At 45.4% G+C, this 18,304-nt stretch overlaps 1 protein-coding gene across 3 annotated transcripts in view; it reads left to right on the forward strand.

Moving 5' to 3' along the window:
* RAD18 (RAD18 E3 ubiquitin protein ligase) overlaps positions 1–18,304 on the forward strand; it is a 119,357-nt gene that overhangs the window by 27,713 nt on the left and 73,340 nt on the right. For all 3 annotated transcript variants that reach the window (XM_014589148.2, XM_006152038.3, XM_027773268.1), the window contains 3 exons: positions 2,855–3,189; positions 5,283–5,382; positions 15,457–15,641. In XM_014589148.2, coding sequence (XP_014444634.1) covers positions 2,855–3,189; positions 5,283–5,382; positions 15,457–15,641 — 620 coding nt within the window. The remainder of the gene's footprint in view (positions 1–2,854; positions 3,190–5,282; positions 5,383–15,456; positions 15,642–18,304) is intronic.

The raw sequence follows: 18,304 nt of genomic DNA on the forward strand, positions 1-18,304 counted from the left end.
TTCTCGCTTTCTGTATGTCTCTCTGTCTGGCGAGCACACATGCCCTATAGCAAAAGAAAATACCTCTTAAAAAAAAAAAAAGTTTATTTGTTCCACGAGTGAGACAGAGACAGGCCCACTAACAGTGTCTTCAGTCCTGTGATCCACCCCCAACCCTGGATCGTGGGTAATGTGCCTGGCGTGGTCAGGGAGGTCTCCAGATCCAAACCTGGAACCTTCCCATGTTGGTCAGCCTTGCAGAGAGTGTTTTATTTCTGTGCCACCATCTGCCCCTTTGCCTTTTTATTAAAACAAATTTGTCTAAAATTTTCCCTCTAGGGTCTTTTGGTAAACTCCCAGCTCTCATTTAACTCCGAATATTGTTGGAATTTTCCTTGTGATTGGATACGTGGGTTATTTTGAAGTATGGTGCTCAGTTTTGTAACATTTGGAGCTTTTCTGTTACTGAATTTCATTGAGTCCCACAGTGGTAGAATCTAGGGGTTGATGTGTGAAAGATCAAGGGCACGTTCTCAGCCACCGATTTTCCTTCCATCGCCTATTTCTAGCCTGTCTTCCTGCTTATTCTCGCATTCTGGTTATGTCCTACATCTCATAGGGTTGTTGTTGTTTTGTTTTGGTTGTCTTTTGAATCTTTTTCTCTCTGTACTTCAGTCTGGATTTTTTTTTTAATTGACGTGTCTTCACGTTTGTTAGAGCGAGTGTGTCTCCTGCCGTTACATCCGTTCAGCTTAGGTGTATTTTGCAGTTATAGGATGTTCATTTTGTATGCTCCTCGTGGATTTTAGTTCTCTTTCATGGTACACTGTCTTTTACCCATTTTTCTTTTTCCTTGAACACATTTAAGTTCTTTTGAAATTCTTATCTGCTAATGCCACTCTTTGGATCACCCTGAGTTTACTTCTATTGAATGATTTATCTTGTGATTGGTAGCTACATTTTATTGCTTCTTTGGGTGTCTAGTAAACTTTTAAAAATGTCTTTATATTGGGGCCAGCAGGTGGCATGGTGGTTCAGGCGCCGGACTCCTACATGGCCAACCTCAGTTCGAGTCTTTACGCAGTGTCTTGAAAATCACACAGGGCACATGTGTGTGCATGACCAAAATCCCAGGAGTAGAATGAAGGACAAGGAATTACAGTGTGGCCCACCAGCCCCTCCTCTCCCAGGTGGTGGAACCAAAACGCTTTATGTCTTCCATAAGAGAGAGAGAGAGAGAGGGAGGGAGGAAGAGAGAGAGAGAGATAGACAGACAGACAGACAGAGAGACAGACAGCATCCCCAACAGGTCCCTGAAGTCACGATCCATCCTCAGTCCTCAGCAGCCCCGGGTCACGGGCAGGCGTGTGCCCGAGGTATTCAGGGAGGTCTCTGGACTTGAACCGAGCACCTCCCGTGTGTGACTACAGTGCAGAGCATCACGTTTTACTGCTGCACCGTCGTCTGACCCCACGTCTAGCACACTTTAAAGATATGCGGAACTTCGTGGAGAAACTGTTATAGATGATGCGAATCATGTGCGTTTGAAAGTTACCAAGTTTTGTTCAGACAGGCGATTAAATGACCTGCTCTTCACTTCGTTCTGGTAAGGCCTGGTGCAGTGTTTTACTAGGTTAGGAGTCTCGGTTTTGTTTATATTTCTTCAGTGGAGCCCATTTTCCTACGGTTTGGACTTTGCGGGATTTCACCTGAATGTCCATTGTCTTCACTGACATCTCTCAGCTACGGCGGGCCCAAATGCCAACAGCTTTCCGGCGCTGACCTTGGGAATCTCAGTTCGCCGCTATCTGCTTCCTAACGGCGCAGCTGTGGTCTCGTCTTGCGCTTGTACAGCTCTGGAGGTGTGATAAGGGACGAGGGAGCGTTTCCGAGCAGACCTCTGGGGCTCTTTGTCTGTGGTGACCACACCTTTTCTCCGACCCTGGCTGCCTTTGCCCCGAACTCTGCCCTCTGTTCCCTCATACGTCCAGATGACGGTTTGACCCTCCGGTTAATCCCACTCCCCGTACATCCAGGGTAAAAATCTTAGGGAGGACTGGCAGGTGGCATGGTGGTTAAGGGTGCTGGATTCCCACATGGTAGATTGTGGTTTGAGTCCCGGACCTGGTGGCTTTCTTTCTCACTTTCTCTCTCTCCCTCTCTCTCTGTTGCTCTGTCCCTCTCTGGTCAAATAAAAAAAAAAAATAACAAAGTTAAAATAATTATTCTAAAAAAAATCTTAGGGGATCATTGGGTTGTATCACATGTCTCCTTTCTCAGAGATTAGAGTCGTCTGTGGGTGACAGGTGCAGTGCCTACACAGTCGTTTTTATGTTTCTTCCAGATTTTAAAATAATTTGTGGCAAGAAATGAAGTCTCATCATAGTTATTACCATGACCAAAGCTCAAAGTTCTGCCATTTTCTTTTTTTTTTTGAAGAGATTTTTGCTATAGGGTGCGTGCGCTCACCAGACAGACAGAGACAGAGAGACAGAAAGCAAGAAATCACCCCCCAGGGGGGATGGCCATGCCACAGTCCCTTCTCCTCCATTCTCCTCTCGGGATCTTGGGCACGCACACACACGCGCCCAGTGTGAGTTTAAGCCACCAGGTCCGGGACGTGAACCACGGTCGACTACGTGGGAGTCCAGCGACATAGCCATTATGCTAACTGCTGGTCCCAGCCATTTTCTTTTATAGACAGATTCACTAGCTTTCAAGTCAGATGTATTGTTTTACATTTTATTCTAGAAGGAACACTTTGATATTGTGGTCATTAGAGAAGTGTTCATTGGGAAAACTGCTTACGTCAGTGAATTTATTATAGTAATTTGATATTTCAGCTGTCGATTGTGTCTTTTTTGTGTGTTTCAAGGAATCATCTGTGGCAGTTTGCGTTAGAGTCACCACCCGTATCGCCTTCTTCCTCTTCGAAGAACCTCACTGTCAAGGTGCATACCCCGGCGGCCTTCAGACAGCCCTTAAGCCAGGGGAGCAGACTGATGGACAGTTTCCTGATTAGAGAAGCCGGTGGCTCCACCTCAGAGCTGTCGATAAAAGAAAAGGAAAGCAAATCGAGCTCTCAAAAAGAGGCCAGCACTTCTGTAGAGACGGCAGAGCCGTGTTCTGTACCAAGGATGGCTCCAGGCCCCTCCGGTGCTCACGATCCCGAGACACCGTCTACGTCCACACTGAAGAAGGTTACTAGAGGTAGGGGGTAACTTTCAGGCTTGTACTTTCGTTCTTTCTCTTTTTGATGGATCTTTGTTCTTTATATAAATCAATGATGCTTGAAAACATAGAAACAACACATCATGACTCTTCTGACGACCCAATAGCAGTCATCGAGGTGGATGTAGCCCCCTTCAAGAGCTTTGGAGTGTGGGAAAAGACAGTTACAGTAGTAAGAAGAAGGTGTGCTGAGTAGGCAGGCTTCCAGTGCTGTGGGGGATCTGATGTGAGAACTCAGCTTGGGACACTGAAGAGTGGAATAGTGGCCCAGAAGGGTGGGGTCAGGGTTACCAAGGTCAAGGCTACTTAGGGGATTAATGAGTTTTCTGTGGAATAGAATAGCCTAGAATAGAACACTGTTTTTTGTTGTTATTGTTGTCGTTTTCCAAAGAGGGGTTTTTGCTATAGGGTGCATGCGCTCACTTGGAAAGACAGAGACAGAAAGCAAGGAATCACCCCCCCAGGGAGATATCCACACCACCATGCCTTCTCCTCCACTATCCTCTCAGGATCCTGGGCACGCATGCACACGCACCCAGCATGAGTTTAAGCCGCCAGATCTGGTACTCGAACCACAGTCGACTACGTGAGAGTCCAGCCTCATAACCACTATGCTATCTGCTGGCTCCAGAATATACTGGATTTTTAAATTACAAGGAAAGGGGGAAGATGCAGAGAATATTAGTATTTATCAAGTGCCTATCTTGTGCCTCAGATGCCTTTTTTTTTTTTTTTTTAAAGAGGTTTTTGGATTAGGGTACATGTGCTTGCCAGGGAGACAGAGACAGTGAGAGCAAACCGAGAAATCACCCCCAGCGGGGGATGGCCACTCCACAGTCTCTTCTCTTCCATTCTCCTACTGAGTTCTTGGGCATACATGCACACACACCCAGTGCGATTTTCAAGCCACCGGGTCACTTTTTGTTTTTTAAACCAATTGACAGTTTTTCTCAGGTGGTTTTTTAGTTTGATAGTTAAGTTTTCCCCCTTAGCAATACCTTTTTTTTTTTAAAGGAAATCTTGTAAATCCATCCGTACTCACACAGCAGGGCCAGTTTCATCTATTTTAGGTGGTATGGTTCAGGGAAGGAGGACCTGGAGGGTGCGCGATGTTCCTCCTGGCTTCCCCCTTCTCCATGGTGGGCTCTGGGCCTGAGCCACCTCTACAGCGTGTCCAGCAACATGCAACAGTTTGGAAATGATTGCACGAATTTTAACAGTGTGTATGAGTTCACAAATAAGAACTAAGTTAACACATTTGTAACCACTGACCAAGTTGAACAGGAGTTGGCCCCCGTTTAGTAAATGCTTGAATCTAGCTGGACCTACCCCAGCCTAACCCTGGGCCAGGTATTTTGTTGTTTAAAAAATTATGTTATTTTATTTATTATTGTTATTATTGTTGTTGGACACGTATGCTCTCCAGAGAGAGAGAGAGAGTAAGTGAGCCACCAGGTCCGAAATTTGAACCGTAGTTCGACACATGGGAGTCCAATGCCTTACCCACCATACCACCTGCTGGCCCCAGGCCAGGCACTTTTTACTAAAGTTGTTAAGATTGCTTCTTTGGTAAACACAGGTGACTCCTAAGGCTTGAGGAAGCTTATGATTAGTTTTTTTGTTTCTTAGTTTCCTACCCTGGTAAGAAAGATGTAACCAAAGCATTTTCTAATAAACTAATTTCTGCTTTTCTATGTGCATGTTAAGTAGGGACTCTTTTTTTTTTTCTTTTTAGTTTTCTGTTATAGGGCAGATGCACTCACTAGAGAGATGGACAAAGAGGGAAAGTGAGAAATCACCTCTCAGTAGGAATGGCCACACTGCAGTCCCTTTTTCCTTCATTCTCCCTTGGGATTCTGTGTGCACACACATGTACCCAGAGTGTTTTTAAGCCACTGGTGCAGGACTCGAACCGTGAAGCCAACCATGTGGGTCCAGCACCTTCACTACCACGCCACCTGCTGGCTTTGGGATTCTATCTTTTATCTTAATTGCTAGAAGATGCCAGCTTTTATTATCTTAGACCTTTCTACAAATAATAAAGTTTCTGGTCTTCTTTTTTAAAAATACAGTGGATTGTCCTGTGTGTGGGGTTAACATTCCCGAAAATCACATTAATCAGCACTTAGACAGCTGTCTGACACGTGACGAGAAGAAGGAGAGCCTCAGAAGGTAAGAGCGTTGAGCATAACCACTGAACCACTCTTCACTCGGTGCCTCTTACGCTTCACAGATTTGGAGGAAAAAAATACAGTCTTCATTTTATCCCGGTGACCAGTTGTCGTATTCCTTCTCCCACTTACTCTTCTTTAATTGTGTCGACCGATTCTCCCAGCCCTCTGCTGTTACTCTTTCCTCCACTCCCACTGTGCAAATACAATGGAGTATTGGGTCACGAAAGTCATGGAGCATTTTTGCATAGAAAAACAAAGAATAATATTAGGTTACCAGGAAAGTCGTGACATATTTTTCTTTTTTAAATTTAATTTTGTTTTTTGAGAGGTTTTTGCTATAGGGCATGTGAACTTGCCAGAAAGACAGAGAGAGACAGAGAGACAGAAAGTGAGAAATCACCCCCCAGGGAGGATGGCCATGCCGTAATCCCTTCTCCTCCATTCTCCTCTCGGGATCGTGGGCACGCACGCACACGCGCCCGGCATGAGTTTTAAGCCACTGGGTCCGGGACTCGAACCGCGGTCGACTACATGGGAGTCCAGTGACATAGCCATTACCCCAACCGCTGGTCCCAATTAATTTAAATTTGTCACAGGGCATGCATGCCTACTGGAGAGAGACAGAGAAAGAGAAGTGAGAAAGCAAGCTGTCAAGTCCAGGACTCGAACTATAGCTGGCCGTGTGGAGTCCAGTGCCTCAACAACTGCCATCTGCTGGCCCGTGACATATTCTTCTATGCAAAAGTGCATTATGACTTTCCTGACAACCTACTATATTGGATATTTGAACTTATGCCACGGTTTAACTTCATGAGAAATTAGTGACTTAGAATTCAATTCTTTTGTTAAGTTTATTTTATGGGCAAGGGGAAAGAAAGACAATCACCCTTTGAGGGTCTCCTGCCATGATTCTCTAATGCCCTGTAAGCCAGCCAGGATCACGGGCCCACATACACACGCCTGGCACGTCCAGGTCAACCCAGGCACCGCATCCTGATCTTCCATATGGCTTCCAGTACTGTGGAGTTAGTGCTACCGCTGCGCTGGGCCAAAGAATTCAATTGTCTTTAAACTTGTTTTCAGAATTTTAGAACTGTAAATCCCGACAGAAGAAAGCAAGGCTAGATCCTGAATCTAGAACGTGATATACGAAATTGGTTCTTGGGTACTTCGGAGGCTTAGAAACTTTAACATCTTATTTTATTGATTTTTTTAAAGAATTATTGGGACCAGCAGTTAGTGTAATGGCTGTGTCACTGAACTCCCATGTAGCCGACCGCGGGTTGCGTCCCGGACCCGGTGGGCTCAACTCCCGCCGGGGGCGGGGGCGTGTGCGTGCATGCCCAAGATCCCGAGAGGAGACTGAAGGAGAAAGGATTGCGGTGTGGCCATCCTCCTGGGGGGTGATTTCTCACTTTTTGTCTCTCTGTCTCTCTCTTTCTGGTGAGCGCATGCGCCCTATAGCAAAAAATCTCTCCAAAAAAAAAAAAAAAAAACCAAAAAGAATTATTTAACTTTATTTGTTCATTCATTTATTTTAGTTTGACCAGAGCAAGACAGAGAGACAGAGAGAGAGAGAGAGAGAGAGATAACGAGAAAGGAAGCCACCAGGTCCAGGACTTGAACCATGGTCGGCCGTGCGGGAGTGTCTAGTGTCCTTAACCACCATGTCACCTGCTGGTCCTGAAGCTTTAACATTTTAAATCAAGCTTTTTCAAAATGTATTATTTTCTGACTATGCGGTTATATACACATGACATGAAAAGCTACCAAAATCCATCTGAATGAAACATAATGTCCCCCTCCAACCACCCAGATGACACAACTAGTAAGTTCTCAGCTCACCGTTTTCACCCACACTACTGTACTATTCTGCCCTCATGTATCGAAGTAACAGTCATTTCTAAACTAATCCACTGTTATGCAGTAGCCCTTTCTCCACAGAAACAGTGGACAGTTCCAAGAATCCCCAGTGGATGCCTGAAATTGTGACTAGTACCGAATCCTACAAATATTGTGTTTTTTCAGTCTGGTAACTGCTGGCAGATACTTAGTGACCAAGGGTGGGTGGCACGCGTAGCACGGATGTGCTGGAAGGGGATGATTCACGCACCCAGAGGGGCAGCCAGATGGCACTAGCTTCCAGCACCCTACTTAGAATGGCTACAACTTAAAAACCTAGAAATGGTCTATTTCTGTAAATGTTTCATTTAGTATTTTCCAATTTCAGCAGGCAATGGGCACCTGGAACACTGAAGGGGAACTACAGATCTGAGGGGACTTATTTTCATGTAAGGTGTTGAGGAAGGAAATTTGGGTTGAAGTTAAATCTTGCAGGGTATGAAGGAATCGGTGGTTAGTGAAGATAAGACAGAAGCTAGGGCTGATTGAATGGTGGTGAAGGGAAGAGGAGAAGAGAAATGCATGGTGGTTTGGGGAAGGAGTTTTGGTTTGTTTTTAAGAGAGAGTTTTTTTTTTTTTTTTTTTGGTATAGGGTGCATGCACTCATCTAGAGAGACAGAAAGTGAGAAATCATCCCCTGGGGAGATGGCCATGCTATAATCCCTTCTCCTCCATTCTCCTCTTGAGATTTTAGGCGCACATGCACATGCGCCTGGTGTGAGTTTTAAGCCGCCGAGTCTGGGACTTCAGCCACGGTTGACTGTGTGAGAGTCCAGCGATGTAACCGTGAACGCCATTCGCTGGTCCTGGCAGTTTTGATTTTTCAGTATAGAGGTTGTAGGGCCAGCAGGTGGCAAAGCGGTTAAGGTGCTGGACTCCCACGTGGTTGACCACGGTTTGAGTCCTGGACATGTTGCTTTGAAACTCAGGCTGGTGTGCGTGTGCGTGTATGCCTAAAATTCCGAGAGGAGATTTTGGAGAAGGGACTGAGGAATGGCTACCCCCCTCGGGGCGATATTTCACATTCCGTCTGTCTGGCTATCTCTCTTTCCTTCTCTCTTTCTCTCTCTGGTGAGCACACACACCTTATTGCAAACATCTCTCAAAAAGAAAAAAAAAAAGAATAGCGGTTGTTGAAGCCCCCCCGTCTCTTTCCTTCTATCTTCAGGCAGAGAGCAGGTAACGAGTGGGGCAGAGTGGGAGCGGACGAGATCGGGAGCTCAGGAATGAGGGCGTCCCGATGTGCTCAAAGGACTCTTCTGAAATGGAGAAAGGGAGGAGAATACTTGCTAATCCAGGGAGATTTGGAAGGAGGAAGGAAGCTGAAGACATCAGTGGTGTCTGGGAAGCTGGGATGAAGAGTGTGATCGGCTCTTACGCTGCATCTGTTTGAAGGACTTGGAAGAATATTTTCCAAAACCCATGTTAATTAAGCAGAGCCACCTGACTGTTTTTGGTGATTAAAGATAAAATGGTATTGGGCCAGCAGGTGGCATGGTGGTTAAGGCATTGAACTCCCACATGGTCAACCGTGGTTCGAGTCCTAGGCTCGGTGGCTTGAAAATCAAACTGGGTGTGTGTGTGCCCAAATCCCAGGAGGAGGATGGAGGAGAAGGGATTGTGGTGGGGCCATTCTCCTCAGGCTGGTTTCTCATTTTCCCCCTTCTGTCTTTCTCCAGTGAGTGCATGCATCCTATGTCAGAAACCTAAAAAAGGGAAGGTAAAATGGTGTCAGTAAATTGTCATGAGTAAGTGTGGAGTGGAAGCAGATTCTGGGGGGCAGACTTGTGATGCTCTGACTTACAGAACTGAACATGTAGAGCACAACGAGGCCTCATCAGTGCACAGTGGGGCCATGGCTGAGTGCACACGTGGGGCCGTCTCGTGTGTGCAGTACTCCCTGTTAGTGGTTAAGTTTGTTGATGAGAAGAACATTTTTAGACTTTTGATTGCTTAGTTAGTAGTTTTGGCACAAGTGTATGTTTTTTTTTCCTTCCTTCCTTCCTTCCTTCCTTCCTTCCTTCCTTCCTTCCTTCCTCGCCAGAAAGACACACACACAGAGACCGACAGCAAGATCATCCCCCAAGGGGGGTGGCCATGCTGCAATTCCTTCTCCTCTCGGGATCTTGGGCACGCACGTACACGCGCCCAGCTTGAGTTTAAGCCACTGGGTTCGGGACTTGAGCTGTGGTCGACTACATGGGAGTCCAGCGACATAGCCATTACACCAACTGCTGGTCCCGGAACTGTATAGTTAAAAGGATATTTCCCACAAGCCATGAAATCTGTGTGATGAGCTGCTTTTCTCTCTCTCTCTCTCTCCCCCCCCTCTCTCAGTTTTGCTACGGGGTGCATATGCTTGCCAGAGAGAGAGATGGGGGTGATGGGCACACCGCAGTCCTTTCTCTTCCATTCTCCTTTCAGGATTTCGGGCAAGCATGCACATGTGCCTGGTATGTTTTTCAAGCTGCCAGGTCCAAGACTCAAACTGTGAAGGCAGCCATGTGGGATCCAGCCGTTTAACCACTATGCCATCAGCTGGCCCTGCTTATCTCTTTATAGTGTTTCTTTCTAAAGAATGCGTTGGGAGGGCAAGCAGATGGCATGGTGGTTAAGGTGCTGGATACTCGCACATGGCCAACCATAGTTCAAGGCTCAGACCTGGTGGCTTGCTTGGTCACTTTCCCTCTCTCTCTCTGTGTGTGTGTCTCTCTGGTCAAATTGAAGTGAATGAATGAATAAATAAAAATTAAATAATTCTTTAAAAAAAGAAGAATGATGGGACCAGCAGTTAGCGTAATGGCTATGTCGCTGGACTCCCGTGTAGTCGACCACGAACCGCGTCCCAGACCTGGTGGCTTAAAACTCACACCGGGTGTGTGTGCGTGTGTGCCCAAGATCCGAAGAGGAGAATGGAGGAGAAGGGATTGTGGCGTGGCCATCCCCCCAGGGGGGTGATTTCTCCATCCCGCATGGGGGATGTGTCCCACTTTTTTTCTCTCTTCGGCAAGTGCACACACCCTCTTGGTAACGTTAAAAAAAAAAAAAAAAAAAAAAAGGAGGAGTTGGGCATATAGGAGCCGAGAATTTTCATGCAGAGGAAGGAATCCGCACCGATCATCCTGCTTGGACTCTCCTTTCTAGGTGCATCTGTCATATTCCTTCTAACACGTTTAGCCCCGTCCATTGTCCAAATATACTTGTTCATGTGGAATTAAGTTCCAATAGCGGTTTCAAATTCTGCTCTATAGAGTACTATAACTTACAAGCACTGTACATCGGACCAGCAGTTAGCATAATGGCTATGTCACTGGACTCCCATGTAGTCGACAACAGTTCGAGTCCCAGACCTGGTGGCTTAAACTCACACTGGGCGCATGTGCGTGCATGCCCAAGATCCTGAGAGGAGAATGGAGGAGAAGGGATTGTGGCGTGCCATCTTCCCCTGGGGGTGATTTCTCGCTTTCTGTCTCTCTGTCTCTCTGTCTTTCTGGTGAGCGCACGTGCCCTACAGCAAAAACCTCTCCCCCCAAAAATAAGCAGCACTGCATGCTTAGTATTGAGTGCTCTGAGAAGTCTTACATTAAAGATAACTGTTGAGTTTCATTTATTCCAGTGATTTCTAAGCTTATTTGACTCTACACCGTTTTACGCTCATGACCCACATCTTGCAAAATTGGTGTTTGTGAAGATACAAGGGATCTTCAGAATCTTCGTAGAAAGTGCATGTTAGGAAAGTATTAATTTTTTTTTTTTCACCTAAATAAGCTCGGACTTTAGTTTCAGTTTTCAGTATGCGTCCCGACGTCGCCTTGTACGCGTCAGGAGGCACCGGGCCGTGTGTCTCACTTGTATCCCGAGGCTGGGGTCTGCTCTCACAGAGAGCGCCTGCCTTCCGCCTCTCGCACAGCACCCAGGCAGACCGTGTCCCAGCGGTGGCTGACAGTCCTCACCTCCTTCCCTCCTTCCCTCTACTGGGTCGGCAGAGAAGTCATGACGGGTTTTCTGTGTTTTTCCTGTGCGGAGTATCAGAGTTGATTCCGAGATTACTGTCTTTCTCTTGAGGTCTTCAGTGTCTGAGGCCTCTGTAGTGTATTATAGGTTAGGTATCTCGTATCAGAAATGCTTGGAACTGGGGAACCAGCAGTTGGCGTAATGGCTATGTCGTTGGCCTCCCACGTAGTTGACCGCGGTTCGAGTCCCGGACCCAGTGGCCTAAATTCACACTGGGCGCGCGTGTGTGTGTGTGTGCCCAAGATCCCGAGAGGAGAATGGAGGAGAAGGGATTGCGGTGTGGCCATTCCCCGGGGGAGTGATTTCTCGCTTTCTGTCTCTCTGTCTCTCTCTTTCTGGCAAGCACACACGAGCAGAAATCTCTCAAAAAAAAAAAATAATAATGCTTGGAACTGGAAGTGTTCTGGATTTCAGATTTTTTTTTTTTAGATTTTGGAGTACTTGTTCACACGTAATGAGGTATCTTGAGGATAGCGCCAAGTCTAAGCACACCAAATATGTTTGCTTCATGTATACCTCACCCATGTAGCTTGAAGGTAATTTTTTATAATATTTTTAATATGTCTGTGCATTAAACAAAGTTTGTGTGCATTGCACCCGTCAGAAAGCAAACGTGCCACTGTCTCAGCCACCCACGTGGACAGTGTGCGGTTCTCCGGTGCCATCATCGTCACTCTGATTCTGTACACTACTACCAGTAAGCAGTCGTTTTCTTACACTTACTCGTAAATATCTGACAGTAATGTGACATAGTATTTTTTTTAAATTTTATTTATTATTATTTTAATTTTGCGATAAGCTACCGGGTCCGTGACTCAAACTGTGGTTGGTCATGTGGGAGTCCAGTACCTTAACCACCACACCACCTGCTGGCCGTATGGGATTCCTACTAATGCGGGGTCCCCGGGGCTGCCGAATAACCCATGTCGTGCACCTGTGTTTTGACTGTTAGCCTGTTGCATGAAGTCAGGAATGAAATCGCCACTTCTGGTGTCAAGTCTGCACTCCAACAAGTACTGCATTTGGGGGCATTTTGGATTTGGGATTTTCAGATCGGGGATACTGAACCTGTGTGTAGTTTCGCCAAGTCGTGGAAGAAAGGTCCATGCCGTTTTCATGTTGGGGGCAGCATTCATGTGGCATTTTAATTTCATACTGGAAGAATTGTGTAGAAACTGGTGTTTTTCGTTGTAACTGCCCGTAAACAGGGGGGCTCTTCATTAGCTTCCACAGCCATGAGTTTCGTCTTCTATCCTGGATAAAGAAATGTTTTGGATACAGATTGAATGAATCGTCCTTCTCCGAGTGCCTGTGTAAAAGCCTGTGTAAAAAACAATACAGCAGTTGCCACCTACTGGGATTTTATTTTTGCCTTGACTTTTTCAGTCTCATAGAGGCTGATAGGCTGTCATTATAAAAAGAGCCGTTCTTGGAGAAGTAAAATTTGCTGGGGGGTTTGCAGGTCTTTTTACAGCTAAGCAAAAACGTTATTTCTAGGTTTTAGACTTTATTACTAGAGCATTAAAGAAATAATGTAGTAAGGAAATGGGATTGTTGACTTATCGAGAAATGTTTGGTTATTTTCGTTCTATACTCAACTATTGGGTCGTCACAAGAGTCATGATGTATTTTTCTTTCCTTTTTGGAGAGATTTTTTCTTTTTTGATATAGGGCACGTTTGCTCACCAGAAAGATAGATAGATAGAGACAGAAAGCGAGAAATCACCCCCTGGGGGGATGGCCACACCTCAGTCCCTTCTCCTCCATTCTCCTCTCGGGATCTTGGGCACACACGCACACGTGCCTTGCATGAGTTTAAGACACTGGGTCCGGGACTTGAACCACGGTCGACCACATGGGAGTCCAGCAACATAGCCATTACCCCAACTGCTGGTCCCAAGTCATGACGTATTTTACTATTGCAAAATGTGACCTGGCTTTTCCGATGACCTAGTACAATATTTCCCTAAGTATGACCTTTCCAACATTTGTGTTCTATTTACCCTGGGAACCCTTGTTGAAAAGCAGATTTTTAGATCTGTACTTCAGACCTGAACCAGGATTGGTGGAGAGGGACTGGAAATCTGCAATTCAAACCGTTCTCCAAGTGATTCTGAGGTGTGCTAGAGTTTGGGGAGCACAGCTGTGTGTGAATTAGTTATATGCAAATCCTTTGTCAAATCTTTTTTTTTTTGGGGGGGGGAGGGGATAAATCTAACACTTTCGAGTTCCCATTCATTTTTCTTTTTTTTTTTTTGGAGAGATTTTCACTGTAGGGCGCGTGCGCTCGCCAGACAGACAGAGAGAGACATAGAGACAGAAAGCGAGAAATCACCCCCCAGGGGGGATGGTCACGCCGCAATCCGCAATCCCTTCTCCTCCATTCTCCTCTCGGGATCTTGGGCATGCACGCACACGCGCCCGGCGTGAGTTTTAAGCCACCGGGTCCGGGACACGAACCGCGGTCGACTACATGGGAGTCCAGCGACATAGCCATTGCGCTAACTGCTGGTTCCCGAGTTCCCATTCATTTTAACCTTTGCTATGATCAATTTTGAATGATTGCGTTTATGACCACCTTGAGCACCTATATAATGAGCGCCTAGCCGCCGTAGAGTTGAATCAGATGAAATGGATTAAAATGAAGGAGTTTCTATTTATAAGGTCGTCTCAAGTTGAAGCCAGCAGGTGGCATAGTGGTTAAGGTGGTGGACTCCCACATGGCCAACTGGGATTCGATACCTGGATCTGGTGGCTTGAAAATCATGCTAGGTGCGTGTGCACGCATGCCCAAAATCCCAGGGCGAGAATGGAGAAGGGATTGTGATGCAGCTGTCCCTGCTGGGGAGTGATTTCTCACTTTCCCTCTCTGTCTTTCTGGCAAAAACTTAAAAAAAAAAAAATTAAGTCTCAAGTTATTGGTACTTCAAGGTAGCTTGAGGTTTGATCCATTTTAAGAAATAATGTTTATTTACTTTTTTTTTTTTTTTTTGAGAGGTTTTTTGCTATAGGGTGCGTGTGCTCACCAGAAAGTCAGAGAGACAGACAGAAAGTGAGAAATCATCTCCTCAGGAGCAATATCCACGACGCAATCCCTTCTCCTCCATTCTCAGGATCTTGGGCATGCACGCACACGCGCCCAGTGAGAGTTTAAGCCACCGGGTCCGGGACTTGAACTGCAATTGACCACATGGGAGTCTAGTGACATTGACTACATGGGAGTCTAGTGACGTAGCCGTTACACCAACTGCTGGTCCCAGGAATAACGTTTATTTATTTTTGTTGGCATGGATATGAAAAAGTAATTTCATATGGCTTTGTTATATTTAAAATTACAGTTTAATGCTCACCAGTGTATTATGTATAGAATGAGAGAACCGGGTGGTGATTTTGCTAACACTGTACTTGTAACACTGTAAATATTTATTAACATATGTGTTTGAAACTGAGCAGAACAAAACCACGTCCTATTTCTTTGTTTTCCGTTATTTTTGAAGATGATACCACAAGGATATTACCCACTCATCAGCTTTCTGAATTCGTCTCTCAGTGGTGGTAATGAGTCGGGTAAAACTGACCCTCCTAACAGGCCTAGCGCTTTTGCAGGATGATTGCCTTGAGTCTGAGGGTACGGTTTTGCCTGTGGACCAGAACTTTTAAGAAACTGTATGGGATAATCTGTCCATAAGCCCATAGCCTGACCTCCAGTGGCAGTTGTAATATAACGATGTGAGTTAACTGGTTTCTGCGTGGACACCATGCAACGTTAGGAGAAGCATCTTTTGAGGAAACTGGAGAGCCGAATAGGTCCCCATAAGTGTGATTCTAAGAGAAAATCTCATAGCGTTTAGTCCCCAGTCTTTCCTCTGAGTCATGCGTCTGCTCTTTTAGGCCTGACCTCTTTCTGAGCCCTGTCTCTCACTCCTGGTGTCACCTAGGCTCCTCCCCCTGGGTGTCCCACTGGCACCTGGAGACCTCATGTCTATGCTGTCCACGTTCTCTGCAAACTTGTTCCTCCTTTGCTCTTTTTTATCTTAAGGGTTCTATTTTCCCAGCCACCCAGGTACGGAGTGAGAAGGCAGATGACTGCTTTACGTGAAAAGCGTTTGTAATTGCCAGTAACCCTTAGAGATGTCTTTATTTTCCTTTTTTTCAGTTCTGTTCACAAAAGGAAGCCGCTGCCCAAAACCGTATATAACTTGCTCTCCGATCGCGATCTAAAGAAAAAGCTTAAAGAGCACGGATTGTCTATTCAAGGAAATAAACACCAACTCATTAAAAGGCACCAAGAGTTCGTACACATGTACAACGCCCAGTGTGACGCTTTGCACCCCAAATCAGGTACAGTAATGAAGCAGGGAGTTACACTTACCCTCTCAATGAAGCAGTTTTGTATTGCTCAGAGATTCTAAGCCATAAGAAACATTTTTTAATAAGCACATTTTTGATAACAGGTATTGCCTCGAAAGTTACCTTGAGTAGACTCTGAGAAGTTAGCCTTCCCCTCGCCCTGTCCCCAGTCCCCACGTCATTTTCTCGGACACATGCCCGTTGCCAGCTGTCAGCATCTTCCCGGAAACTAGAGAGATCGCAGTGGTGAAGAGTGGGTTGAGAGAGCCTGGGTCATGGTCCCAGTTTTTCAGTTTTATGGCCGGGTGCCTGGGCCGACTGACTCGATAGCCCTGAAGCTCAGATTTCTCATTCATAAGATAAGGGATTGATGTTACTACCTACTTCCTGATGTTTCTGAGAACTGCACCGCACTGTTTCGCATCATGCAAGAGTTCCGTTTTTCCGTATTCTACACAGCTGGTATGTTCGTTATTGGTTTTAGTAGTCAGTATAATGATATCGCATGATGGTTTTCATTTGCATTTTCTTGTGACTAATTATGTCCAACATCTTTTCATATGCTTATTTGCTATTTATACATATTCTTGGATAAATTATCTTTTGAAACGTTTTGTCCATTAGCTTTTTTTATTGAGTTGTAAATAAGAGTTATTTGTATTCTGGATACCAGTCGTTTGTCAAGTACACACGCTGTGAGTATTTCAGCGTAAGCCCTGGCTTGCCTTGTCATTATATAACTTTAATGGTGTTTTTGGGAAGCAGATGTTTTTAATTTTGGCAAGGCCTGATTAATCATTTTTTAAACTTACGGCTTATGCTTTTTGTGGGATATTTTTATATTACCGATTATGTTACATATCAATAAAATATTTGCCCATCTTAAGATCACAAAGATTTTTCCTCAGGTTTTTTTTTTTTTAGGGATTTTTATAATTTTAGTTTTTAAAAAAACTTCTGGGACCAGCAGATGGCGTAATGGTTACATCTCTGGGCTCCCATGTAGTTGACTGCCATCTGAGTCCCAGACCCAGTTGCTTAAAACTCAGGCTGGGCACATGTGCGTGCGTGCCCATAATCCTGAGAGGAGAAAGGAGGAGAAGGGATTGCTGTGTGGACATTCCCCTGGGGGGTAATTTCTCACTTTCTGTCTCTGTATCTCTGGCGAGTACACATGCCCTATAGCAAACATCTCTCTCTTAAAAGGAATTTTCTTCCCTTAAATTTATTTATGATAGTGCATGCACGTACATGAGAGGAGAGATGTGAACACCCACTACCGCATCTGAGCACACCATGATCCCCTTCCTCGTTTTCCATCTATTTATTTATGATAGTGCATGCACGTACACGAGAGGAGAGATGTGAACACCCACTACCGCGTCTGGGCACACCATGATCCCCTTCCTCGTTTTCCATCCCACTGCATGCTGGCCACGCACATGCACACCTCGCCTGTTTGAGGGGACGTGGCTGGTGATTTGAACCTCAGTTTGTGGGCTCCAGTTTTGCTTGAGCTGAATGTTACCACTTCATCATAGAGGTGATCTAATTTTAGCTTTTACATTTATTTATATATATATATTTATTTGATTGATTGAGATTTTTACTATACAGTATGTGTGCTCGTCAGAGGGACAGAGAGAGACAGAGAGAGACAGAGAGACAGTGTGAAATCCTCCCCCGGCTTCGATGGCCACGCCGCAATCCCTTCTCCTGCATTCTCCTCGGGATCTTGGGCACACACACACGCGCCCGGCGTGAGTTTTAAGCTGCCGGGTTCCGAACTTGACCTGCAGTTAACTATGTAGGGGTTCAGTGCTGTGACCGTCACACCCAGCATTTACATTTAAATCTATGATACATTTCCCTTTATGTTTGTGTATTGTATGAAGTAAGTGTCAATGTCATTTTTTATTTTGAAGTCTGTTTATTTTATGAGACAGAGAACTAGAGAGTCGGACAGAGACAGGTACCCCCCGGAGTCCGGTCTTTGTCATGTCACGATCTTTTCCCAGCATTCCAGTCGGCGAGCATTGTGGACGCCCCTGGAGTGTGGTTAGGTCGACCTGGGATCTGAACCCTAGACCTTCCTACATAGCTCCAGTATTGCATGTAGCAACCTTCCCCCTATATTTAAAATATGACTCGCTAGTTTTCCAGCATCGTTTGTTAAGAAGACTGTCCTCTCCCAATTGAATTACCGCATCGACTTTGTCAAAACCTCATTAGCCGTTTGTAATGTGGATCTATTTAGAATCTGTTCTGCTCCATTGCTCTCATGGCTCTGTTCTTTCTCGGTTCCTTTAACTTTATAGTAAGCCTTGAAGTCAGGTAATGAAACCTTCCAACTGTGTTCTTTTACAAAATTCTCTTGGCTAATTCAGGTTCTTCACAATTCTATATAAAGGTTAGACTCTGTGCCATCTGAGATTTTCATAGGGATTGCATTGAATTAATAGATTACTTCAGATTTGACACCTTCACAATGTTTAGGTTTCTTTTTTTTTTTTTTTGGGGGGGTTTTCGCCATAGGGGGCGTGCACTCGCCAGACAGACAGACAGACAGAAAGGGAGAAATCACCCCCTAGGGGGGATGGCCACACCGCAATCCCTTCTCCTCCACTCTCCTCTCGGGATCTTGGGCACGCACG

Source organism: Tupaia chinensis, unplaced genomic scaffold, assembly GCF_000334495.1.
Source record: "Tupaia chinensis unplaced genomic scaffold, TupChi_1.0 Scaffold000333_1, whole genome shotgun sequence".
In the NCBI taxonomy this organism is placed as follows: Eukaryota; Metazoa; Chordata; class Mammalia; order Scandentia; family Tupaiidae; genus Tupaia; species Tupaia belangeri.